Source organism: Cottoperca gobio, chromosome 13 (genome assembly GCF_900634415.1).
Source record: "Cottoperca gobio chromosome 13, fCotGob3.1, whole genome shotgun sequence".
In the NCBI taxonomy this organism is placed as follows: domain Eukaryota; kingdom Metazoa; phylum Chordata; class Actinopteri; order Perciformes; family Bovichtidae; genus Cottoperca; species Cottoperca gobio.
The window spans coordinates 4,221,994-4,249,421 of record NC_041367.1 but is presented as its reverse complement, the minus strand read 5'-3'; the positions used below and the strand labels follow the sequence as shown (position 1 = coordinate 4,249,421).

Here is a 27,428-nt window from a genome sequence, read left to right as displayed (position 1 = left end):
TGAATATTTGAAGGAGTTGGGTGGTGACTTGGGAGACACATTTGCCCACGGCACTCCTATTGGTTTATTGGTGACGTGATGACACGGAGGAGTTGGGCTTAACACTTTATAAAGCTTCTCTGTCCACGGCGAGCCACTCTTTTAAACACCACTGTTGCTGAAACTTCTCTCTTCTACTCACGTACTGGAAGCAGCCGCGAAACCTGCACATTACCGGCCATCATGAGCGAGGTAGGACTAATTTATGTTTTTAAAACAAAGAAACGTCGGGATTAACCCAATTACGCACGATGCGCGCGCTAATGCGCGGGTCGAAACATCATTATTGAGATATTTAACAGCCAGACGAGCTGCTGTTGTCGACGGATTTCTGATGAGATTTCTGATCCGACATTTAATGTTGGTATAATTCATTAGAGTCACATACTGCACAGCTGTCAACGTGTAGCAACACCAGGCGCATCTATGTGCGGTGGAGCGACACTATAGTGGATTTACGATAGATGACGGTATTTATTTTTCACTACAATTGTTCAGACCTACTTCACGTTCAGTCTTGATTTCATACTGAGCATACTGAGTTTGATAACAACTAAGTGGCGAAAATGTGCAATTTGGAATCCTATTGTGACAGTTTTCACTTTGTTACTCAGAAAACTGTCATTTAAAGTATCATTTATCGTAAGGATGCAGTTTGTGGCTGATGGTACATTGTGGTTTTCACACCAACTACACTGTATATTATCTCTCAGTATAAATAACCAAGCAGTCCTGGTTCATTAGAGATCTCAGACCACAGGGGGGTTACAGCTTGCAATGGAAAACTGCTCTTCGGTTTTCCCACAGCTCTGACTGGTTCCATAGATGTTCCTGCTCCATGCATTTAAAATTGGAGAGAGGAGGATATTAATAGCTCTTTTTAATGGTTGCTTTTTATTCTGCACAAACTCTAAAGTCCAATGCCTCAGAGGATTCTGCTAATGCTAACTAGTATTTTAGTTTTTTTGTGTAGTTGGGGACTAATTTGGGAAATACCACGCAGGTCATGAGATGTCAGTCGAGGGTATATTCAGCTAAATGTCACGATAGTGGTGCAGCACTGACATGAGGACCCAAATAACACCTTATGAAGAGCTGATGATCTTTTCTGGACAGACTGACGTTTCTTTTTGTTTGCTTATCAGTTGAGTGACACTGTCATAAGACATATCTGCACCCAAGTGACACCTAGCTGTCACAGTCTGAAACATTTGGTCCCGTCAGCAGATCGAGGAACATCAAAGACGTTCAGCAAACACAAAAAAAGTCACATTACAGTTCAGTCAGTAAATACATTTTGTGAATTACAATTCAGTTCACATCCAACTTCAATGGTTAATGTTACAGTAATGTGATTATACCAAACGGTACTTGCAGCAAATTTATGTATTTTTGATAAAAAATCAGCTAAATTGTGCGGCTCAATGTTGGGACACTTCAGCTCTGACACTTTATCAAAGGTGTTAAATGCAGGTGCAGTTGTGGGAGTGTCCTTGTTTGCGCACATATAGGTGGGTTTATATTTTCTTCTCTATATGTATAAACATTTACATGCACATTTGTGTTTGTGTAACTCTGGGTGTGTGTTGAAGTTGGGACAACACAGTCGTAAATGTATGCACAAAGGAGAAGTTGTGCATGCAAGTCTGACATGTTCAGAGTCATTTGGCTCCACAGAGTAACAGCGGCAGTGAACCTTCCTCAGACTTCAAACTCAGGAGGTACCCGGGTTAAATATGGAGTTAAATCCTGCAGTCTAGTGGGTATGCAGTCTGCTGTTCCCTGTGTGCCGTTTAGAACAAGTCATTCATCAGCCGCCTCGATAAAACATGAATTCAGGGTGCACACACAACAGGAGCTATAACAGCTTTTAAATAATTGAATCCCTCGCTGGCAGCGGAATCACCTGAGCCTTTTGTTTGGTACTAATGTGCCAAGTAAAGAGAGGCTGGCATCTCCCGTTGATTAAAAGAGGTGTACTTTTAAGGAGAACATGGACCGAATGGGAGGAGGCGGCGGCGGAGGGGTGGGTGCTTTTCTGCTTAGTTTAAGTTTTGTGAAGTGCTGTGGAGAGTGGAGCTGTTCTCAATCAAAGTCATGAACGTATGCGGTCCCCGAACTTGACTTGAAGCCAGAGACCGAAGCAGAGCAGCTCAGCATGTTCTGGATGGATGAGTCTCGCAGTGGTCAGCACTGCAGCGCTGCCTCCATCACCACCACGCTCCCTTGTTCTCCCCACTTTCCTCTTTCTCCCCCTTTTCTACACAAACATGCTCAGAACAAGTACAATACCCCAAGGTAATACTTTGACACAGATTTACCTCTACATCCTCGATTTTGGAACAATTGAAGTCCCCGAAGCTTCTGACTTCTGTCAGTGTGTTCATGTCAAGGAGGAACGAACAAGCCGACACGAGAGACTGACTGTCAGGTGCTCCAGATGGTGGAAAATGGCTGACTCAGAAATAACTGCAATAAACAATATTTGTGTCATTTAAAGACCATTTTATGCCACTGATGAATAATAATAATATAATAATAATGCATGCACACCCTTTCAAAGAGCAATGAACTTCTTAAAAATATTCACACATTGGAATTGGAAGGTGAGACTTAAAGCCCAACGTCTGCACAATGACCAAGTCTCATAATGCTATGGAAAACCCTGCAGTTTATTCTCATGTAAACGATATGACATGAACGCAGCCTGAGCACCTGGATGGAATGCAGCCATAATGCATGATATTGATTACACCTGTGCTTCTCTTGCTGTGAATGCAGCATCACATCTTCCAGTTAGCAAGCAGACGTCCTCAGTGTGTTTCTAATGTTTACTTTGCACCGATAAATCCACTGTGAAGAGTTTCTGCACATTTCAGGGAACATTTTCCAAGGATGCTTGAACTCAGGTTGACTCGCAGGTATTTTCGGACTCCGAAATTGCACTGGGTTGTTATTTTCCTGCAGTCACTGAGTCATAACTAATCTGTCTTCCAAGCTCATACGACAGCAGCCAATCTGTACTTTATGCAGCTTAGTGTAAGAATGAGTTTTTCTGTCACTGGTACATCAGCGACGCCGGTGTTGGTGACTGCGTGAAGAAGCAGTTCAGCAGTTAACTCAGCAGTTTTATTTCTTATTTTTTATTGACTAAAACTACCAAAATACTAGCGGACAGAATAAACACGTCTAAATTAAGATATTCTTAGATGTTATTGATCTTACACCTCCCATCCATATTCTGCTCTGTGCTAATTAACCTCAAAGGAGCGTTGTTGCTGTACCTTAATGTACCGACACAGATGTGTGTGTGTGTGTGTGTGTGTGTAGTAGTATAAGCAAGTATAAGGAAAGTTGTATATGTGCATTTTTTCAAATGCTAATTAGCTTGATTGAATAATTAGCATAAACTTCGCCTTGATTGGCTGCCAGATCATCACAAGAAGAACTTCATTTGGAGACTTTTTAATGATAATAAAACAAAAGAGGACTGCAGTTAGAAATCAAACGCAGTTTCCAAGTTTCTGTGAATTACTGCTTTACTTTGAAATTCAACAGCCGACAGGAAATTTGACAGAAAAAGCTGTTAATCCACTTTAAGTAGAGATTGAAATTTCTCCAAGTACTTACACTGGAATAACCCCGACTGGGGATGCAACAATGAGGTCATCGCACTAATAATCAGCACAAATCAGGCAACTCTTAATAACTTTGTAAGACCGTTGCTTACTTAGCAAAGCGAGCCCGTTGCACTGACGGCTGGAAAGTATGTTCCTTTGTTGTTCTTGACCAAATGTATTGTCTCCTCACAAAACACTTTGAACAAATGACTCCTCTAGTTGCCTCCTTCTTCACACATCATCAGCCTCCCAGTCCTCAGATTGGATTATTATTACTACTCATCTCTGAGCTTTGGGAAGGAACTTCATCAGATGTAGTAAATCCACCATCTTCACGCCTCCAGACAGAACTGGATCTATTTCCCACTGCGGTTTGATGCATCAAGGTTTTAAAAAAAAAGAAGCAGTGGGAGTAATGGCATGCATTTTCATTTGAGGTTATTCTCTCTGGGAAGAATCAGAATCAGTTTTCACGTACAGGGAATAAAACCAAGAAACAAATATAGAAAAGAAGAAACTTACAATAAAGATATGTACACTACTGTATATTTACTGTGCAGGTTTTAGACGGTCGAATTTATGCAGAAATGTACAAAACTGTCCAATAAATGTGTAAAAGGTTATGAAAAGAATAAAGAGATATAGTCCCAAAGATGTTAAAGTAACTTATAGACAGTGAAGAGGGGATAAGAGTGGATGTCAGGGATGTGAGGGTATACTTCAATCTCTTTTGGACACTTTAAACATTTAAACATCCCAGTGAAACTGACATCAGCACGTTTAACCACGAGTCACGGGAGGTGCTCAATCCTTGATATTCACGCTGCGTCCGACGGTAGAAATCAGCATTTATGCCTGGTTCAACTATTAAGCCGCTTTAGAGCATGTACTGCCGGATTAGGGGACTTTTGTGGATTGTGTAGATCTGCTGTGTCACGGCCTCCAATGTTGTCGGACAGATTCTTGTAAGCTGTCCAACAGGCAGATGGAGCTCACTTGGAGAGATTGTTTTTCATCCTAATGGTACACAGGGTTAAATTGGCTTGGCTTTGTAAATGAACTTGCAGAAATAAATACTCACCCCGTTGTGATTTATTCCTGTCAGTCTGTCACGGCCTGTTGTAATGGACTTCCTGCACCAGCCATGAAGGCTCCGACAAATGTTCGCTCGCTAAAAGTACTTTTGATGTGATGGACGGTTACATCTGCTCAGTGCGACTTGAGTGGCTTCATGGACGGTCCACCGTCAAATATCTCAACAGCTATTGGATGGACCGTCGTGCCGCTGTGCACAGACACTCATGGTGCTCAGGGGATGAGTCTTTGAAACTTTGATGATCCCCTGACTTTTACTTTAGCGCCACTATGAGGTTGAAATTACATTGCTGGGAAATTCGGTACACACATTCATGTCCCCCTCATTTGTTAAAACCATTAATGTGGCCAATACATATGACATTCCCATCTTTGTGTTCAGTGCTAATTAGCTAAATGTTAGCATGCTAACAAAGCAGGCATTTTTTATACATTTATACATTTAAAACGGTTAAAATATGTATTTTATTTCCATTACTATGAGCACATTTATCATCTTCATGTTGATTAATATCAGGTTTCCCTCGTGAGTCTAATCAACAAACACTAAATCAACAAGCAATCTTTATCAACAGCAAAGACATGAATGGCAATTTACTCAACCGCAGCATCGTAAATCACCGGGATGTCTAACGCACAGTGAAGATATTACACACTGGGTGGTTAAGTGACTCGGATGAAAACAGTTTGTACTGCATGTTGTCTGATTATCATGCAGACATAAATTCACCCGGCTGACGGGCTCACAGATTGCGAAGTGAATCAATAAAATAAATTGACATCTTTATCAAACCTGTTGCTTTAGTGAAGTGCTTTGGAAGGTGTTTACCGAGCTCCTCTCCTCCTGCGGCCGATGGATGAGTTGCTGTCGCATTAAACTACGTGCTTTTCACGTGAATGAAAAATGATCAAACATCGTATTGTTGTTGAACATTAACATTTTATCAGCTTCCACATTGTAACACAACAGATCGGGACGTGAGAGGACAGTTTGACGACTGTAAAATGTGTTAATGTGCGATAATAGGCGTCATTTAAGTGTAAAACAAAACACATCTTCTCACATTTTTTGCTTTGCATCACAGACATGCAATTCACACATTTCAGCAAAGTCAGCAACATTGCACCGATGTGTACGTTTCACTCATTCACCTTACGGGTGGGGAAGGGCAGAATTAGCAGAGCGACATTACTGCTGCATGCTGCACATTTACCTCCCACAAAATCATTACAGCATCACACTCTGCAGATTTGAGGCTGTAAACTCTTCGGGGACTGCGGGCCAATCTAATAAAGTAAGGAGGTTACAGGAACAGCTTGGTGGCTGCAGGGCCACCGGTTTAGATATCTGGACGAATGGAAAGACGTGTAACCGGGTTTATTCCCTCAGTCATCGCTTGCTTTTGAGCAATGAAACCTCAATTATAAAAAAGGAGTAAGTACGTTTGCCCTCCCCATCCCCTCCCTCAGGCTCTAAATTCAACCGAGTTCATTTTGTTAATTTGCTTTGCAAAATGTTAACTGGTAATTGGGGAGCAAGGTTTTACGTCTTCGCCTCTTACATACCGTCTGGTGTACGGTACCCTTGGTAATGTTAAATGGCAGGTTTCGATATTCTCCATATTCTCTTTTGCAGCTTCTGTTGACTTTGCTCTTCGGCGGCGGCGAATCAGCAAGTTGTTTGGCTCCACAGAACATTATGAGCGTTCCTCCTGGCAGACTCTGGTGCTTGATGTCCCGTGTCTTTACTCAGTCAGTAAATATCACGAGCTGCGGCGAAGAAGCTGCAACGGGAAGAAGCTGATTTTGTACTATTATGTCTCCATTTGAAGTAGACTGTGTGCACACATTTGTACTACTAATCTATGTTTTAAACTAAGTATCTGAACTCATATTCAGAATGGATTTTAGTCTGTTTCCCTGCCAGTTGCATCAGCGTTGTGCAGCGTTGTGTTGGATCGGCTGGGGTGGAAATCTGTAGTTTTATTGATGGTTTCTCTGTTCTCTTCCCATTATGGACTAAATGGAGCCGAACTGCTGAGCTCATTTCTGAAGCAGCTCATGGGGAAAAGAAAACCTGCTGCTCAAATGTAACATTGTGTCTCTTTGGATGTTCGAGCAACGGACAAAGATGAGACAAACTGGCAACGTGGACACAGATTTGTAGCAACTGGCACTGAGGTGAAACATTTAGTTGATAAGCGGCCACGAGCTGACAGCAAACGTCTGTCATTGCATCTCAACACTTAATTCAGGACTGAGCGTCCAGTAGGTCCATATGCTACAGTTCGTACCCCTGGATATTCATTGCCAACATATAAAAAGACACAAACGTTGACTTTTTGGACAGATGTTGAGCTCATTTTAAACATGTTATCGCTCTAAGTATCCGATGCAATCAGCCAAACTCTCTTTCCTCTGTCACAAACTCCTCTCGTCTCAGCAGGTACACGCCAGAAGCCAACACATGCCCTCTGCAGATGTCACGAGAAATTAACCGCAGCTTTTGAGGAATTGTTTCGCCTCAGAGCTGCGTTCAAACACGAGAGAAGGCGCTTAAAGGCAAATTGCTTTGGATGGTTTGATGAGCTCGCTTTATTTAGATCTTAAATGAAGAGGTGGAGGACTGGTGAGTTGAGTTTCTCCTCTCACTGGAAGACAAGCAACTCATTTGTCTCTGCCCGACGCTTTCAGAACAGAAAGAGGAAGAGGCGGTTTGGCCTTATGTTCTTTCTGCTCGAATTGTCTCTGGCCTACTTCTGCTTTTCTAAATTCTTTATGGCCATTGAGTGTGGCAGGGAAGTCTTGGACTCTGCAAGCTGCCAAGTCTTAAAATAACCACAGAAACGGCATTATTAAATTATTTCCCAATTCCTCACCCTTCATTTTCCTCCACCACTACTTTGATTGAAATTACTAAGCTATGCACTTCAAACTGTGCGGTATTTAGGAACCCACTGGGCATGGAGAACGGATCCAAACTATGAGTTCCTCACATTAAATCAACTACCTGGCTCTGTGTCTTCTCTGGGAAGTTGTTCAATGAGATGTTTCTACTCGACGGCCTCTGGTGGGACAGCACATGCAGCGCCAGATTCATCATTCCTCATAATTAGGGTCTTAATTTGAACACCTTGCTCTTTTACTCTCCTGCTGCTTGGCCCACAAATCAGACTGGAGCGCTATCTGGGTCGCCTGGTTACGTATAGTGAGCGCTCTCTGGATCACGTGGACCTCCTTCGCAGCTGATGGCCGCTTAGCGCTGCAACGGAGCAACGAGGCCAACAGGCTGGCCTTCCTCTAAACAAGCTTGTCCCTCTGATCTTAGCTCCAGAGCCCAAAATGGTCAGTGTTGCTGAGCCCAGATGAAGTAGCCGAAGCCAAAACATCAATCATCGCATTATGCCAGCCATGCTTATGAATCAACTATTACAGATTAACAAACTAAGAAGCTTTCGGGATCCACAATATTGATTTTCTCATTCTCATCTGCTACGAATAGCGAGACGCTTCAATGTCCCACGCAACTCAGTTAAGCCACGAAGCTACCGGAAGCCGGACACAACTTCTGCTTTCCAGATTACAATTTCATTTTTCATGAGTAAGAAGAAGCAACACTTTGAGTCCTTTGAAGCAGCACGGAGGTGAGAGACAGTGAAGGCATGCATCAAGGGCTGGGCAGAGCTACATTCAAATCCAGGATGCCACGATGTGACGCGCCTTACTGGACTCAATCAATGCATGGCCCAGCTAAGCTACAATTTAGTTGTAGTAGCTACTAGGAGGTGAAAGAGGCAGTTTCACTTATAACTATAAGAAATCATCCAAGATGTTATAGAGGTGCTAAGCTAACAGCTGCTAACCGGCTGCCTCTCATCTTATTCTCAGCAAGAAAGGGAATACGCATATTTCCCAAAATGTGGAACTATTCCTTTAATTCAGCTGAAACCTCGACGTCTGTTCCCCTCCTTTCTGTTCGTTGTGGAACAAAGGGAGCTTGCTGTGAAAACAAATGTTTCTCTCGCACCTCATTGGCAGATTGTTTTATTGTGACTTAATTGAAAAACAGATTCTCGCTCTCACCACATGATGAACTGTGTTGCAGAGAGAAGTGCTTTAACCCGCTGCACAGTTTCTGTAAATCAGCTGGCTGATTGAAACAATCACAGGGAACTCCCTCGTCTATATACCAGCCTGCTGGTTAGTCTGTTGATCCTTTCATCACTGCAACGCGCTCTGTGGCGGCGCTATACAGTCCCAACGTGAGGAAACCAATCCCCAGAGATTGCCGACACCCACACTAATGAAAGAAACGCAGAAAAATGTAATCTCGCCAATTTCAAGGCTCATTAAGTCGTGTAAGAGACGGGGGTTTGAAGAAATAATTTGAAGAGGAGCTGTAATGTGTTCCTTCCCCCTCCTCCCGCTGCTTTTCTCAGTGGAAATGTCTGAATCAAAGTATTGTTTACCACAGCACCAGCTGTATTAAGATGAAAACAAATAATTTTTTATTCTGGGGGTCATTTGTATTTTTTCAGGCTTTTCTGGGGCATGAAGGCATTAGTACTTCTTGGCTTGGCGTCGACCGCATTATGCGAGCAGAGAGTTTTACTGCTGCATTGCAAAAATCCCCCCAAATAAAATGTTAGATTAAAAAAAAAAGAGAGAGAAGTTTGTGAGTCAGCGCGAGCGGTTTGATCACAGCTTTTCTGGGGACGGCTCCTTGGTTGCATGACAGCTGGCCTGCTTTTCGCTTAGACTCATGATTTTTTTTTTTTTTACCAAAAGCCCTCCACAGCCTGAACCTCAAGAGGAATACAAAGCAAAACTAGCGAATGCGCGTCTCACACACTGACAGGCGTGTGCATTGTGTGGAGGTGGCTGCAGGAACAGAAACAGTGGACTGGATGCAACACAGTTAATATGAAAACAAAGAAGCGTTCGCGTCTTCTTCAACGCCAGGGCCTTGACAACTGTTCGCCTCAGCAGAGTGTCGCCTCAGGAGTCCTGGCTGCCACACAGGAAGTGTCCAGCTGAGTCTCTGTGCCTTGTGGTTCTCCTGGCAAGACTGTGCCAAGGTCCCAGCGTCGCCAGTCACAGTCACACAGCTGATGTTTATGACAAGCCAATCAGCTGCTTCCCCGCTTCCCCTCAAGGCTCAAAAATATCTCCGCACTTCTAGATAGTAAAAGAACCCACTTTTATCTCCGTGTCACTCTCACACCTACGCTCCGCACGAACAGTAGCCCGCGTGTTGAACAACGCCGTTCTTTCTGTAAACCCACAGTAGGTGTAATCCCTGAATAGACTGTGGGAAAGGCGTGAGAGCGTTTTAGCATAATAAGTGTTTAATGATTTAATGAAAACGACATAGTGTCTTTAAATTGCGTGCTACTTCTTCACCGCAGAGGTGGATTTCTGGAGTTTAGATACATTTCATGCTTTTATTTGCCTTTCAAATATCTTTCTTTATGTTCCACTTCCTGTGGTCAGAGGAAAAGTGTCCCAGGGAAAGTCAGTAATTATGTTTCATGGTAATTACTGACCTCAGTGCTGCACCGCAACAGTAAGAACCCACCCACTTCCTCTTCGTTTATACCCAAATGTGAAGTGGAAAGAAAATCCAAAACATCGGCAGCAGGAAGTTATTGACCCAGCACTGATTTGGCAGTGTTTCAGTATGCCCTGTAGCCTTTATGACAGTATGGTTTATGTAACTGCCAATGGAGCTCATACAGATGAGTGGTCTGTAGCACGCAGCCGCACACACACTTGTAGTAAAGAACACACACACACACTTCTGAAGAGGCAGGAGGAGAGCGCGGTTAGAGGATCAAAAGGGAAACTGTGTTTTACTGAGCTGACACCAACACTTTATGGAGTCGAGGCGTCTTTGCCTTATTCCTCAGTGAGTTAAATCAAATGCTGATGTGTTTCTATGCACCAGTGAACCCAGGACGTTTAATCTATACAGTGACGTTGATTGTGAGGATCTCACACGATCAATTTATACGACTTTACTATTTACACTTGTTTTTGCCTGTAGCCAGTTAGCTTAGCATAAGAGAGAACAGGGGCAGCTTGTTCGTTAGATCAACAGACCAGCATCAGAAACTGTTTCGTTGCCAAGTAGGTTTCTCATTCGAGGAATAAACACAATGCACAAGTAAATAATTATAAAATATACATAATACACAAATATATGTGTGATTTTTAAACTGGAAGAGCAGTATAAAGCTCCAGGTCTTGATTTATGGGCTTGAATGCACATTAGTCTTGACATCTATTGGAATTAGAAATTGCCTGAAAACTGGGGATTTAATAAATGTCATTTTCACTCATGTTTGCCACACACACACACACACACACACACACACACACACACACACACACACACACACACACACACACACACACACACTCACACACACACAACTCTTGCCTCCAGCATCCTATTCTGCAGGGCAGATAACCAAGTTTGGCTCGCAGTGAGGAAGAGAAAGGCTCTCAGCCGAATGAAAAGGAGGACGATGTTTTTAAAGGATTCTCTCCCCAATGTGCCCAATCAGAGATTAAACATATTTACATTTCTCTACACTCACTGAATCTTCTGTTCCTCTCACCCTATGTTTGTGAGTGTGTGTGTGTGTGTGTGTGTTTATTTTCTCCTTGAAGTATCCTAATTGAAAGCCTGGAGGCTCGAATTCTGATGCCGCCACTATCGAGTTAGCCGGCAGCACGCACATCAAACCACTGCTGGTTGACCTTGTGTGTCTCCGAGTGTGTTAATAATTATCGAGAGGCACAACATGTATCTCTCCGTTCTCCATCTCCGCTGTCAACGACACTTTTCCCCGCTTGTTTGGTTTCTCATCTTGTCCGTCTCACAGCACGTCTGTGTGCACTTGTGTGAGTCCAGATGTAACCACAGGTGTGCGGATTTGTTCGCCAGTGCGCGTTTATCTGCAGAGCGAGGATAGCCCCCCCTTGGTGATCTCACTCATCGAGCTGCTGTTCCAGCAGTTTACATTTGGCTCGGCACCAGAGCTGCTCAGCTGTAATGGTTCCTCCCTCCTCCGCTGCCCTCGCTTGTGTTGTTTTTATAGTTTCTCATCACCTCTGCACGGAGCTGAGCTCTCGCCTATCAACACAATGACCTCACGTCACTTCTTGTGTTCAAGCCAAGTTGTGGCGTGAATCGTTCTCCAGTGCAACATCGTGATTCTCGTGAAGTCAGCTCGACTGTGTTGATCTCACAGGAGAGATCCAACGCTTTGTAATTCAAACCAAAACTATAATTGTGTTGATTACAGTGTTTACGACTGTGGATAGATAAAACTTTACAATCATCGGATTCATAAAAACATTTCAAGCGTGCTCAGCAGAAGAACAAATTAACACAGAGTCCTCAAACTATACGTTAGCGTTCCACTTGAGCTTAATCCCTACTGAAATACAGACAGCTCTTCACCTAATAGTGCATTAAAAGGCCTATTTTTATACTGAATGCAGTAAAACAAAGTTGAAAGTAGCAGTTAGACAATCCACAGAAAGAACTCTGCAACTATTTTCATAATCAATTAATCATTTAAGTAGATTTCTTTATCAAAAATGCCAAATATTCCCTGGAAAAAGGAGCAAAAATGCATTGAGGGAAGAATTAAGAACATTTTTGTCTTGTAATATTAAACTGAATATCTTTAGGTTTTGCAGCAAACAAGTAATCTTTGATGACAACATTATGGGCTTTAACAATTGACAAAATGAGCAGATTAACCCCATTTTCCAGCATTAATGTCACCACGTATGATCGCTCACTCATATCTGTTTCAACGTTGATGCAATGAAAAGGATCGTCTTCACCACATTGTAATTCCCAGCTCGTTGCACATTGAGGTTTGAACTAGGCAGGGATATGTTTTAAGGTGAAAGAGAACAGAAGTAGGTATTTAACAGCAAACTAAGTTGCGGTCTGACTGTATCATAACAGACTCCAACGGACAGAACAAATTGGTGTACAAGATATGGACCATATGGTTTTTCATGACCTTGAATCTTCTTAAAGACCTACGGGAACGTTTAAATAATGCAAAAGCCTATATAGCCTTTGCAGCGGGTCTCTGCGTGTAATACAATATTAATCTTGTTGCAACAGTGCTGCAATGTTACTTTAACATTATATCTCCAAAAGCAAACATCAGTAACTCAACCAGACGAGCTTCAGGGCGCTTTTATTTGTGGAGAGAATTGATGTAGTGCAGAGTGCACCGACTGTCTCTCTCATTTGGTGCTACAGACTATCTTTGGGAGCCGCATTAGCGTCCGTGTTGGGAAGGAGCAGCTGCAGTAGCTCCAGCGCAGGCACCAGTTCATTTCATGGCCATTACAAGAGGCTGATAGAGAGACTCAGCGCTTCTCTTTGAACTGGGATTAGTTACAGGCAAGAACAAAACTGTGCTCTTATCTGGATATTAGTTTGGAGCTGCAGGGGGGCCAGAAGAGCTCAGCTGTGTGACTGCAATGTGAAACACCGTAAAGCAGTTTGATAAGACTTTCTGGTTTTCTTCCTGACACATGAAAAGAGAGCACAGGTGTCATTCTGATTGGCTTGACAGGCAAACATAAATTGTTGTGCTGTATGCCCAAATTTCATGCACGTCAACATTTCTTCAAAGACCGTCTCCCAAATTAGACATTTCTTCCCAAAAGACACGGTTGTTTTGTGCTCTGAGCTCGCAGGAACCGTGCCTCTCCCCAGCATCAAAGCACAGCACACTCGGTTTGAAATTCATAGAAAGCATTGGATTAATAATGCACACAGAGAGGCTCAGAAAAGAGGACACATAGCACGATGCCTTCTCGACTCCTCAGCTATTAAAGCACGGAAACCTTTCTCACATGACCAAATGGGAAACCTTTGAACGAGCGAGGGAATCGCTGTGAGGTTGCGGTGAAAGTAGCTGAGCTAAGCCTCCCAGGAGGCAGACAGATACACGCTAAATGAAACCATTTCTTTGCTCAGTTTTGTTACTGTGCTTACTCCCCAGTGCTTTGCTTCCTAATGTGTTCAAGAATTGCTTGATCGAAATACAAGCAATTTCCTTTCACAGATTTTACTAAATGTTACACAAGGTCCCACAAGCAGGGTCGGTGCAGCTAGCTCACAGATAACTGCTGCACGACGTCGGTTTGGTGCAACTCAACACAGACGGTTTACACTTAATGGCCCAGCATTCAAATGTGTGAGCGTGACACGAGGACATCAATAAATATCTGAAAGCTCATTCATATTCATGTTATATCTCATTATTTCAAAGCGTACAAAAAACTGTAGCTGCGACCACGTGTCAATGTATTCATGCACACACCTCCATGCCAATTTATATATTATATTTAATAGCTGTTTCCCCTTTTGCATTATAAAAGCTAAACTAAGATCACCGTCTTTAGGCTGTAGCTTCATATTTAGCATAAAGATATTAGTGGTATCAATCTAACTCTCTGCAAGAAGGCAGATAAGTGCATAAGTTTCCTGGTCTCTAACAGGCTCTAGAAACTTATTTGACTGCAGAGACTAAAGACTGCTGCAGTGTTTTCTGTCTCCAGACAAGAGCAGGCAGAGAGTTGATTCTGGTCATTTATCTTCCCAATGCCAATGCTTGTATAAGTATGTGTTAACTGCAGAGGGGGGATATTGATCCTGTTCCTTCTTCACTACAGAAGAACAAATCCCACCCAAGCTGTGCAAACCAAAACTCGAGCTGACAGCCTGTCTGGCTGCTAATAAACTGTGCAGGTTGATGATAAGGAGAGTGACGCTGTAATTCCTGCAGTCATTTCATATGAGCGATTTTGTTTTCCTGCACAAACACAGCCAGGCTCAGATTGACACACGTTGATTGTATGGGGACTCTGGAGCCTTCAACATCCTCCACCATTGTGTGTGCTTTCAGACAGAAATCATCAGCATGACAAAAAAAATCACTCACTTTCTGGGAGTTTTCATCGGGGAGCGTTCCCTCCACCGTGTTTTTAATTTATGTGCACACTGAATGTTTTTGTTGTGTTTGTGGCAGTGACAGAGTGTTGGAGTGTAGAGAGTTTGCTCTTCTTCTCTCCACTCAATCCTGCTCTTTGGCTGCGGCTGTGAAGATAAATGGGCCACCAAGGCGGACCAAACACCGGCCTAGGGACATCAATTATAAGAGGGAGAGCTAATGCAGAATTCATTAGCAATGGGCTGATATGGAGGAGCAGCCGGATCGTTTGATGCTATCAGGTTTTTAGCTGAACACTGAACACCAGGGTCAGCGGTCTGCAACATATATTATACATATTTACCTCTGGATACTCATTCTACTCGTCTATAAACAGAAAGCTGTTTCCATCTTCACATCTAATGCCAACTACACAACATTCAGAGTCTTATGATGGCATCTTAAAGTTGTTGTTTGCACATTTCACCAGTGAGCAGGGGGGGTCAGACATTACAGACATTACAGACCATGTGAGGAAAGTGGTTTTGGAATACAGAAGCATTATGGCGTGGGAAATAAATGGCTGCAGGATAATTAAAGTTGACATTCAGATAAATGTTGCTGCATTAGTACGTTAGAGTACAATGATGATGTTATATCTGCTAAGTGTGGATATGTACCGTTATGCAACATCACTTCTGAACAGTCTTACATTTCTGTATCTTGCGGTTGTTACCATATGGCCAAGAGGAACCAACACTGTGTAATCAGTTTGAATCGCACAGTTGGGTAGTTTGAGATGAGTTTCTTCTCATTTATACAGAATGTATGGATATTATATAAGTAGTATATATTGATGCCACTGGGTACATTGTTCCATAAAGGTTTGCATAAATAAAGGGTTTATAAAATGATTTAAGTTGGAGTTAGCTTTAGGATTTATTCAATGACTTTTATTTTGTTGGGAGAATCCTAATCTTGTTGAATTTTAAGCTCTTATTCAAAGATAAAGTTTACCCAGTACCCATTCTACTGGATATATATAACATTTGTTGAACACGTGATGATGCATTTGACAGCTTAGAGAACTCTGGTTTTAGATCTCTTCCACCTTCTTCAGTAAATAGGTCATTTGTGTTGCATGTTAATATCTTTCTGACCTCTGTAGTGTCACAGTGCCAAACTGTAGGAAACAGCAACACCGCTGGCATATCATATTGTCTTAAGGCCTTTTCACTGTCACAGGGTCCTCAGCCTACAGGGTCTCCTCTGCCCGGCTCATGTGGTCAGAGCAAGGGGACGCCGCCGGCTGAAATACTCCAGAGCGGAGGCTTCAGAGAGCGTGCGAGCAGAGTAGGTGGCAGCTTCGCCCCCAGTAGATGTCAGAACGATCACGAGGACTCGGCTTAATTAGTAAAGGGCGCAGAGCAGCGGCGCGTATTCGGTTCATTCGGATATGATGACAGGAGTGGGGGAACTCGGCTGGTGGATTTCATGGAAAAAAAACTATAGTGTGAAAAGAAATGTCCATTTTAGTAATTGTTTGTTCTGCTTTGTTGTTTTTGCATTGCAGAGACAAGGATCTGGAGCAGCTGCTGGCAACAACAAGACATCTGGGGCACAAGGTAAAAAAACAATCCTGGGGAAAAGTGTTACGAGTAGAGCTGCACAATCTGACGTTTGTTTCATCGTCTTTGCGATAAACGCATCACGAAAGACGAGAGATGTTACACTCGGGGATTTATTTAGTAGAAAACGGCATTTTTAAAAATCATTAATTTTCATCGCATCAGCAGCGTTACGTTCAAGACCAACTGTAGCAGCTCTTAAATGAAGCTGTTAAAAATTTTTCTAAATAAAAGAAGCAAATGGACAAACTTACAGCGTGTCAGAGAAGACAGGACGAGAGGCAGAGAATGATTGAAGAGAAGACAGGAAGAGAGCGTAAGTGGGCCACAGTTTACAGTACATGTACGTAAGACGAGCTTTAAAAGGCACATGTCACATGAATGACATTAACCGGGTTTGAAGGACAGCTCACACACACACACACACACACACACACACACACACGTCAGTTCTCATCACGATGAAGAGTTCAGGGTGCCATGTCATCGTTTACAGGACATGGAGAACATTTCCTAGCAAGCATTTGAATGAGTCATTACATCCGTTTTCTTCTTCTCTATCTTAATATGATGCACATGACTCATGATGACTGCACAAGTTTTAAAACTGTTCCATTTGTTCTCAGCGTGTACATGATGGTTCAATGACTCACTGAACAAGGCAATGCAGGAGTGTTTAGCATGCCTTATTGCACATCAACTTTGCTAATAGTTTGGTGTTTCACAGACGTTATATATCGCGCCACTTCACATCTAAATCGATTGCTCTCAGCTTTAACGTCCTGACTCAGCAGGATGAAATAACACCGACACCAGGAGACAAACGTGAGATGACCACCCGCTTCTGTAAATCTAACTCTCTGATGATTGCCTCCCTGAGCAGAGATAGACTGCCGGTGTCAGTTAAGTCCTGGGGGAAATAAAGATCAACTCCATGCACCAAGTGCATTACAAATCATGTTTATTGTTGATGCTTTCTGTCATTAAACCTATCATAGCCAAGCAAATAAAGGCGTCAACGTGAAAACTAATATCTTCCCTGCTTTCACCGCCTCTAAATCATGGCAGTGATTTGGTGTGGCGCCCTGACTCAGCACCACTTCACAGTTTGAGATGGCAGCGGCTTTGATTTTATAAAAGTGTGCTCTGTGCTTATTCAATAAATTGATTTATGGAAAGAGGAAACATTTCTGCATAAAGTGTTTGATTGTCTAAAGATCAGATTTAATCTTTATTTCCAGTCATAACTGGAACTTCGAAGGTCAGTTTGGTGTTTTTGTGTTTATGCATGGCTGAGATCATACAGCTAATCATGATTATATCAAGTGCACAACCTGCGTAACGGCCGTCCTGACTTATTGATTCCTCCATTAGCCTATAGATCCTCCAGGGATAATGCACTGCACCTTTAGAAACTTAACACTCAATCTGAAGACGTGACGTTGTTGTTGTTGTTGTTGTGTGCGAGTAACAGGCAGGCTGGAAACATAAGAGGACAAACAGTCCGTCTCAAAGAGTAACACATCTTCTGTTCATGCAGTCGAACTGAGATGTAAATGTCTTAAACAGAAAGTAACCTGCCTGGAAAGCATGTTAGAAAGAAATGCCACATTACTATTGAAAGAACTCACACAACCACTGACCCTGTTAGAGAAAATAAACCGCCTTATTAAACCGAGCCACCAGCGTTCAGCAACGTTATTGACCGACACCAATTTATGTGATTCAGACCTCAAGCACCGCGCTGCAGGAGAACAGAGGCAGGTGCACCTTTCCATTCACTTAATAAAAAAAGGGAAGCACACACACACACACACACACACACACACACACACACACACACACACACACACACACACACACACACACACACTTTGTTGTCTGACCTTGACAATTAATTTGATGCCTGTAAAAACTGCTTTCCCAGCATGTCTGAAGCATGCCTCTCAACGCAGAGAGATTGGCAGAGCTCTTGGAGTGGGCGAGGAGGGAGTAACGCTGCTATTGACTCTCGCCCACTCTGCGTACCCCCCAGCACACAGTCTCTAGAGACAACCTCTCACAGGCTCAAGGACACACACACACACACACAAGGGATGTTTTCATATTCACGGAGACTCGTTTTGAACCGAGTGGCTACAAGTACAACTGTGACGCACCTCAGAGGCTGTTTACCTGCTAACAGCACGATGTTGTTGATGATTATTTTTTCTTTTCAAGTTATTCAAATGAAGCAATACTGCAGTGTGAAAATGTACAGGAGGAAAAGTACAGAATGTAACTAAATTGTCAAAAATAATACAGAATGGCCTCTTTTATTTGAGGTGTGTTAAAAGTAAGTGCAGCTATCAAGAAAGAGCGGAGACATCGCTGTGCAATACGTTCTTGGAGCGCCTCGGTGCCGTTTGAGAGACGAGACATGACCTTGGCTTCTTCTCATCTGCAGTTCTGGACTACTTCTCTTTGCAAGTCAAGTGGCACGCCCATCATGCGTCCAATGCTGGGAAGCGGCGCCAAACCCCTCGCGTCCAAAGCCGCGCCTGTGGACAATGTTTCTTGTCATTATGAGGAACTGGCCTTTGTTTGTTTGTGCTGCGTAAGGGCATTTAGACACCCTCACAGGCTCCGTCCTTCGCCCCTAAATAGTCTTCTGGTTGACATGTTTGTAGTCCAGATGTCTGTGTGTATTTGGGCCATATGCTCCACATGTTCACTGACCTTATTTATGAGTCCAAGCACAACACAGACTGACCCTGTCAGTGCAACAGCTGGTGCAGCACAGGCTTACTCCAGCTTTACATTTCACTGTACAAACAACTGACGGGAACATTAAAGATGTCCGTAATCCTTTGGTGCGACGCTATCATATGTGTATAAGTATCCTCTGCTCGCTCGCAGATGGAAACTGCTCCATGTCTTTATGTAAATGTTAAGCTTGCAGAGTATTGTTAAAGAACAATGTGGAAACTGCTTGGCGACAGCACCCCCCCCCCCCCCCCCTCCCTTGTTTCAAACAGGCACAGGCGTAATTTCAAATTGGCTCACCTTTCAGAGATCAAAGTCATCCTTTTATAATTAGCTCTCAAAAGTGAAGATGACCCATTTTCCACACACTTTTTAATTAGCTTTACTGTACTCAATTATGGCGATATTGAACGTGTCTTCTTCTGTCAGATATTGTGAGTAAACGCACACTGTATCGCCGTTTCACAAGCATTCAGTGGTAGAAAGAGCTGAAGCCGCACATTTAGCGTGCAGGTCTTTGAACATCCCACGTTGTGCGTCCACATCCAAGTAGGTTACTCAGACACTTCCTCGCCAGAGCAAAATAAAAGATGACACACAGTGAAAAACTAAGCCCACAGCGGCAATCGATACTGAAGCAGGCCTTCATGTGTATTTGTGTATTGATTGCTGTGGTCTCTCCCACGCTTTGCTGCCCCACTGGTGTTTAAGGCCTGAAGGGTCGCTGATATTTTTCCTTTCACTTACTTTCAACTATAGACACACACACACACACACACACACACACACACACACACAAATGCATCAGCACAAAACCACATTTTATTATATTGTATGAACAGCAACAAATAAATAAGCAGTAAATAAATGAAACCAAACTACAAAATTGTACAATAATCCATTTATTTGTTTATCTTTTGAGCAGCTGTACCCAACACATCTTTTCTATTTTTATCTGATAAATGACAAAGAAATTCCTTGATAATCAAGATTATCATCTGCATATTTTAAGTTAATTGAATAATTATATCTCAAAACTGCTGAAATAGTAAAGAAAAAAAGACCCATAAAAAATATAACCTTGATTTTCCTTTTCCTTTCTTGTAGTTTGGAGAAAAAGTGAGACTTAAAACTATTTCCTTTGATGTTTTCCTCCTTTTTCTTTTTAATGGAGCCACATACGGCGCTGACTTTGGCGCTCTAAAAAGGAACATAGACACTTCTGTAAACTTGCACCTTAAATCTGCAGTTGGCGACTAATTGGTGGTGCTGAAACTTTCACTATATCCTGAGACTCTGCATCCTCCCACTGATCCTAATGGTATTTGCAAGATTTAGTTTTGGCTCGACTGTTTTCAGTCACACACTTTCTCATTTTCCAGCTAATTATTGCACTAAAATACGTTTCTGAAAACATTTGAGAGGAACAAGGCAAAGCAGTGACATAATCTTGGTTCATATTTGATCAGCGCTGGATTGACACGGAGTTAGAGACTCCTGCGCTCTAATTGGTTGTTTTTATTCGGCCGCGCTGTAATCTGACAAATGCCATTAAGAGCACTGGAGGAGACGAACATGGTGTTTTCTCACAGATTATCTGTCTCATGCACCACTGTCAGGATTTAGAAACAGTTTAAGCAAATGTGACAAAAAGTTAATTTTATTAAAGCTACCAACTGCAGCGCTGGAGTGCAAATGTGCAGCAAGGGACATTTTAGTGACAACTACATGATGCAGCACTACAGCATCGTAATCCTAACAGATGTCTACATACAGTGTAAAACACTTTAATACAGAGTCTCTTTACTTTGCACAATCTGTCTTTCTTGTCTCAAGGTCTAAAAGTCCTTCTTTAATGCCTCTCGTCCTCCGCTTCAACAAATCCCTCTCGTGGCTCAACTGGTTTTAAGCAGTGGAATCAATAAGACGTCCTGGAAGAGACAGCCAACCAAAGGTGGTCTTATGATGTCACCAATCTGTTTAAACTATAGATACCAGTTGGCATCATGCAGGAAAGTCATGTCTGAAGAACGTAAATCCATTGAGCCTGAAACCTGGAATCATGTAGGCTTCTATTACAGCAGCAGCCACACACCAACACCATCAATAAATACATTTCTCTCCTCCCCGCTGAAAGCACGGTCAAGATGATCCAGACTGGCACTCTGACAGCAGATATAACACTCCCATTAAGTGAAGACAGGGACACTGAAAGTGCTGCCAGAGATAATAGGCTTGGTAATCCGTTGTGTGTGTGTGTGTGTGTGTGTGTGTGTGTGTGTGTTTCGAGGAGGAGATGAATCCTGAAACTGAGGAGAATGATCCGTCCTTGTCACATTCAGCCACTGCCTCCTGTCTTGTAAAAAATGATGAAAATCTGCCGTCAGGACTCGCAGCCTTTCATCGATAACTTGGTTCTATCAGAGAAATGATTCTTCTGAAATATTAAATTGGACTTTGTACGGTTACAAAAACAATGTACAGCACATACATAAGGAGAACTACATTGAATGTGTACTACTGATATAAATGATGGCAGAAATGCTGCTTTGAGGTGATCACTCGGGAACACCCGACACCTGGGCTTTGGGGATCGGCCGATACAGAGTAACGATCTGATACCGGTATTTAGGCTAATATATACGCCGTATGCCTCATTGTGTGGAAGCGGCTGCGATCACTTTTATGTGTAATGGTGCGTTCACACCGGACGCAAAGCACATTGTTTTATGATTACATTTAAAGTAAAATACGCAAAGGGACACAAATCTGCGCGGCCGAGAATGACGCAAATGACACGACGCATATATTGTCAAGAGTTGTTTGTCCCCTTGACTGTATCACCATCCGACTAAAATGTCTCACATGAAGGCAGATCACATCCTGCGTGTGCCTCCACTCTTTATTTCGACATCTGTGTTGCATGGGTTTTGAACATGTCTGCTGTTGACATGGCGGAAGGTGCAGCTCAATAGCTAAAGCTGCCGGGACGAGAGCAGCAGGCATTAGAGCGTTGGAGAATTCAATATCAATTAATGGAGGATTCAAAGCTCGGCTTGACACAGCAGTTAGCGTTTCCTCCTTGAACAGCAAGAGAAAGGTATTGAAGCTCAGCCCCAAGGGAACCCGAGGATTAGCTGCACAGTCAATACACGAGTCGCCTCTCTGCTTCGGTCCTCTCCTCTCCCCACATCTCCCTCTCTCTCTCTTGCTCTCTGTCATGTGTGTTTATCTACAGTAGGCTCTGCTGATCAAGATCAAGCAGATCGATCCTCTTGCAGGAGTGTTGCAAGGCGGAGAAATGGAAAAGCCTTCATGCAGAGCTTTGTAGAGAAGCAATTAGTTACTGTTGAAAATCAAAAGGTTAAAACAACAAACTGATGATTAGTTTTCATCTCAGTGAGAGAAACATTAACGTCAGTCAGTGCAGACTGGTAAACAGCTTAGCTAATTAAGATAATCTTTCATTAGCTACATTATATAAACAATGCAAGTCCGTCATAATCATCCTGTTGCAACAGCCGTATCACAAAAGTCACCGGCCAAAGAAACAGGTATTTTCTGATTATTATTCTTGGCGACACAAGCTGACGCAGACAGACGTTCAAACCTTCTTGGGTAAATGTTAGCTCGTCGTGGCCTTTAAAAGTCCTGCATATCCCAGCTTCATTACAGCCTACAGCTCTGGTGCTCTCTGCAGCAGCACATTCATGTCGTGCTACAACAAAGAATAAAAAATTAACCAGCAGATTTCACATTTTTAGTCAATAGAAGACTAAATCTCAGGAAAACTGATTGGTGCATTTCGTCTGATCCTTTTCTCCTAAGGTTGCTTGTCTCGTGTGTAACTGGTTACATGCATGGATGTGTTAGTATAACTCACCTCTTACCTCTTGTATTCGCTTGCAATATAGAAACAATGCGGGAATAATAGGTAATAATTCAATTTAATATTTGGTAAACAAGCCTTCAGAGTTATAAATATACTGTTTATTGTGCAGTCCCTGTTTAAAACCACAACATAGTAAATGTCCAGGGAGAGCGGTAAAACACAATGGTCTTTTCTAATTCTGCTGAACTTTACCAGGAGATAAAAATCTTTCCTCCCATGATGCTTCCTGAAACCAGCTTGTGTTGTTTTTACTGGGATTACAGTCGTGTCCTCTTGGTCAGCGATGGCTGAGCTCTAGAGGGGATTAACAATCAGAGATCAATTCATGCTTTGGCCTTTGACCAGGAAGCAACTGCCCATAAGAACTCTGCTCCACTAATATAATGAGGGATGAGGTTCAGGAACACTAGTTACTGTAACATTATCACCACATGATGTTACTGCGCAGATTGAAGAGCTGGTGGTTTACTGAGACAGTATTGATGTGCAGAGAGATTAGTGAAATATTCTCAAACTCTTCCGTTCTTGCACAGCACATATACAGACAGAGGTAATGGTGGCAGATTTAAATCTCAAAATTCATGAATCATTTTCGAAACGAGGAGGAAAACAACATGCTTTATCAGCTGCAGGTCGCTAACCAATTAAGCTAACGTAGTTGCTAAGCTATGTTTGGATATTGTTGTCCAAGGGAGAGGCCATGTGATTAAAACCAGTCTACCCATACTACCATACTATTTATAAAACCCAATGTCCCAGTATCTCAAATGCAGAATGCCAAAAATACCAGGATGTCCTTTTGCATCCGGTCACATTTTGCAGTCACCCAGCATGCTTTTCTGGCTATTCTGACCCACAATGCTTTGTGAAGCAAGTCAAAGTTCAAGGTGCCATGTTAGGATGCAGTATGTCCCAACTGTATGCATACTGCATGCATCAGCACATACTTTGTAAGAGCAGCTGCAGTATGTACTCAAAGTAAAAAGAAAGTGTGTGCACTGCTGTGAGTCACACGATCGTCTGCTTTGCCTTCCAGATGCGTCCAAGACGGACGTCCCAGAGGACTTTGACATCGACATGGAAAACCCGGAGACCGAGAAGGCGGCTGTCGCCATTCAGTCCCAGTTCAGGAAGTTCCAGAAGAAGAAGCGTGATGATAAGTCCTAGTGAGCGCCACGCTGCTCTGCCACTGTGTGTAGAGATTGCAGGTGGAAGCGACGGCACAGTGACGATGGTGTGACATTTGCATGTTAACAAATTCATACCTGTTGGAACTCCAGGGGTTGTGATGGGGTACGGGGGAGAGAATGCAATAGCCTGTTTATCATATGACATGTCTGTGAATTTTCATTATCCTATTATTACGATTAACTATAATTTATTATTTGACCGCTGTATCAATAAGTAACAGAAACAGTTAGAAAGAAAATATGGTTTCAGTCCTGTTCCATGTATCATGAAGTCTAGCTGGTGTTTGTGTTAGAATATGTTTTTGTACTTATCCCAGCCTCAATGGTTATACCTGCAACATCCTTTTCTGTACTGCTTAGGACTACATTTCCCAAAAAACACCTGTGTTTGTGTGAGTAGATGGAGCAAAAGCTCGATGTTGGATTGAAGGTTGTTTTTTAGGAAAGTTTGCCTGAAGCTTTCCATCCTGAACAGAATATTTCACCCAGAGGCATTTTTCTTACCCGCATGGTACTATCAAGGTGTGTATCAATGTACATTCAATAAATAAAGACTCTGTGTGCAACTTGTGTGCAGTCTGTGTAAATACCCACATTTACCGAAAACACCTCAAGCTACATATGTAGGCTGGCCGCTGCAGGATATGTTGCATTAATTTACACTCTGCAGGGATAGCAGTGGGACTGATGGTGTGATGACAAACCACAAATAGAAGTCCCTGCAGAAGGAGCTCTGCTGAATCTATTCCCTTCTCACATTGATGACCTTCTCCGTGGAGAGCCAGGCGAACTGATTCCCACTGAGCTGTTTAAACCAACCACCCAACAACATACATCCATATTGCATATTCAGGACTACATGTTGATATTTCACTATCAAGTACAGGATGATTTGAAAAAGGCTATTTCTGTGTTGAGTTGGGGAGAAGGGAGCATTGTTCTGCTTCTGCTCCATACGTTTGACTTTCCTTCTCTCTCTGTAAACAACTGGACGGACGAGACTTTGGCTGCGGGGCGGCCGTCACAAACAAGCCCGACTCCTTTAATGTTTATCACAGAACAACAGACTGCTTCCATCACGCTGCTCATTTCAACGGCTCAGGCACATTATGTGGTCTCCCTCATTAGTCTGGCAAAGATACTGTATGTGCTATAGCCTGAAGGTGAAAGCAAAGCATAGTATATCTTCTGTTACATAGGAAGTCATTATTTTATAGCGAGAAATGTGTCTATATTTGAACAGCAGAGTTAATTTGCTATCAGCGCATCTCATCTGTCTCGTCGGTCCACCACTTTGGTCCAGATTGAGATATCTCAACAGCTATTGGATGGATTGCAATGACATTTCTACAGACAATCATGGTCCCCATCTGTCTGACTCTGGTGATCCCGGACTTTCCATCTCCTCTGGCATTACCAGCAGGTCAAAATGCATCAACAAGCACTAGATGGATTTGCAGACATTGATAAAGTACATGAATAAAAAGGGGCTCCACTTTGCATTACACGTTTAACTGCAGTGGGTCCTTTAAATAGCAGAGAGGTGTTTCAGGTTTATACAGGATCTCTCTGCAGCAGGTAAACAACATCTACACGTCGTCACTACAACCTTTTTCTAGAAAGAGTATTTTAAGCTGTCAAGGGTTAAGAAGAAGTTGCACTGATTTTGTTACAATCAGGCTCACTGCACAAGAGTGGGTCACTGAACTGTATTATAAACAAGGTCAGCGATGACCTTTGCACCCCAGGGAATTGATCCTCACAGCAGATGAACTTTGTAAACCCTGGAGGATTAAACAGCCATGACAAGTTCACTCTATTCCTTGATATCCACTGCCAGATGTTCCACAGCCCAAAGCAGTCTAACAAAGTTCATTCATTACATTTTTATATAGTCTAGCTGTCCATTAACAACAGTGTGCTTACGGCACGTCCTGCTAAAACAATCAATACAAAGCCGGTTTTGTGGCGTAGTTTCCCTCCCTAAAGCGACGGCACAGTGACCTTTATGTTTCCAGTGAAGGTCATCGTCTCATGGAAGTAAAACGCTGCAGTTGCTTGTTTGTTTGCTTGTTTTATTTCCACTCAGATGACGAGTCAAGTCACCGCCAAGTCATCCAGAGGCCCACAGAGAATAATGGCTCCCAAGGCTCTGCTATTCTCATCCCTGTGTGCTAATAGAATTTAAACCACAATATTAACATATGGAGATTTTTCTTCTGATCTTGCACAGCAACACGCCATCTCTCCCCCCCCCCCTATGTGCGGCTCCCAGCTGATGTAGAGGCAGATTGGGAGGTTGACAGTGAACTGTGTCATCATCATCTGTGGGTGCTCACTTCCTTCCTGGAGGATGACTGGAAGGTGTTCTCGTCTCACTGGAGATAGATTACAGAGCCACAGTCTCCAGACAGAGTTCAACTATTTTGAAATGTTATGTTTGGAGCTCGGTATGACGGTATATAGAGATTCTGCAGTACCGTTTCTACCGCTGTAGCTGTTCTCGCGCAATTTCGTGATTCTAGCGCGATCACGCAATCGCGAATATCCAGCTGACTCGCAAGGTGACATGATTAGATGGATCAGTGGAACAGCTCTCACTCATACAGTCTGAGGAAATACAGCAGGGACACACTGACCATTCTCAGGACGGTAATGAGATGTTGATAAATGCACTGAAACTGTATTATGGGGAACAATTTACGCATGCACTGTGAATGAGATTGTAAAATGCATGTCATCTGTTCTGCACACAGAAGCACATCAGTCCTGCAGACAGCTGACTTAATCATCCAAACATGAAGATGTATAGTTCATAAAATGATCTTTGCCCTACTTCACTGCTGGTGAGACGTGCAAAGAAAGCATCATCGCTTCCTTCGCTGATGTCCGGACAGCCACAGGAATCAATTTCACACTCTGACTTTATTGATAACATTTAAATCAACCGTGTTTTTTGTGAACATTTCCATGATTGATTCACACACTGCTGCCTACATTCACTCAAGCGTGGATTTAAACATATTTCCATGAAAACAATAAACAACTTTGTTCGTATTGGTTCTTTTCATGCATATAAGCGTATCTATGGAAACCAACCATCTCTGGCGTTATTAGATTTGTTTGACACTGTGCACTCACGGCCCCTGCAGATGAGGAGATGGATGATTCCGCTAGGTTTGATTCATTAAATTTACATTAGTAGTCTGTCACACTAAGAGTAACGTGAATTTGATCTAATC

The 27,428-nt window shown here is 42.7% G+C and overlaps 1 protein-coding gene across 1 annotated transcript; it reads left to right on the top strand.

Annotated features, from left to right (window-relative positions):
- Window positions 1-24,752, top strand: pcp4b (Purkinje cell protein 4b). The gene is made up of 3 exons (XM_029446573.1): window positions 1-231; window positions 16,305-16,356; window positions 24,033-24,752. The coding sequence occupies exons 1-3, from the start codon at window positions 223-225 to the stop codon at window positions 24,161-24,163; spliced, it is 192 nt and encodes a 63-aa protein (XP_029302433.1). The 5' UTR covers window positions 1-222; the 3' UTR covers window positions 24,164-24,752.
- The last annotated feature ends 2,676 nt before the right edge of the window (window positions 24,753-27,428 follow it).

Coding starts and splice junctions, on each gene's coding strand:
- pcp4b (XM_029446573.1), top strand. Junction 16,357..24,032: donor CAAGACATCTGGGGCACAAG/GTAAAAAAACAA, acceptor TTTGCCTTCCAG/ATGCGTCCAAGACGGACGTC.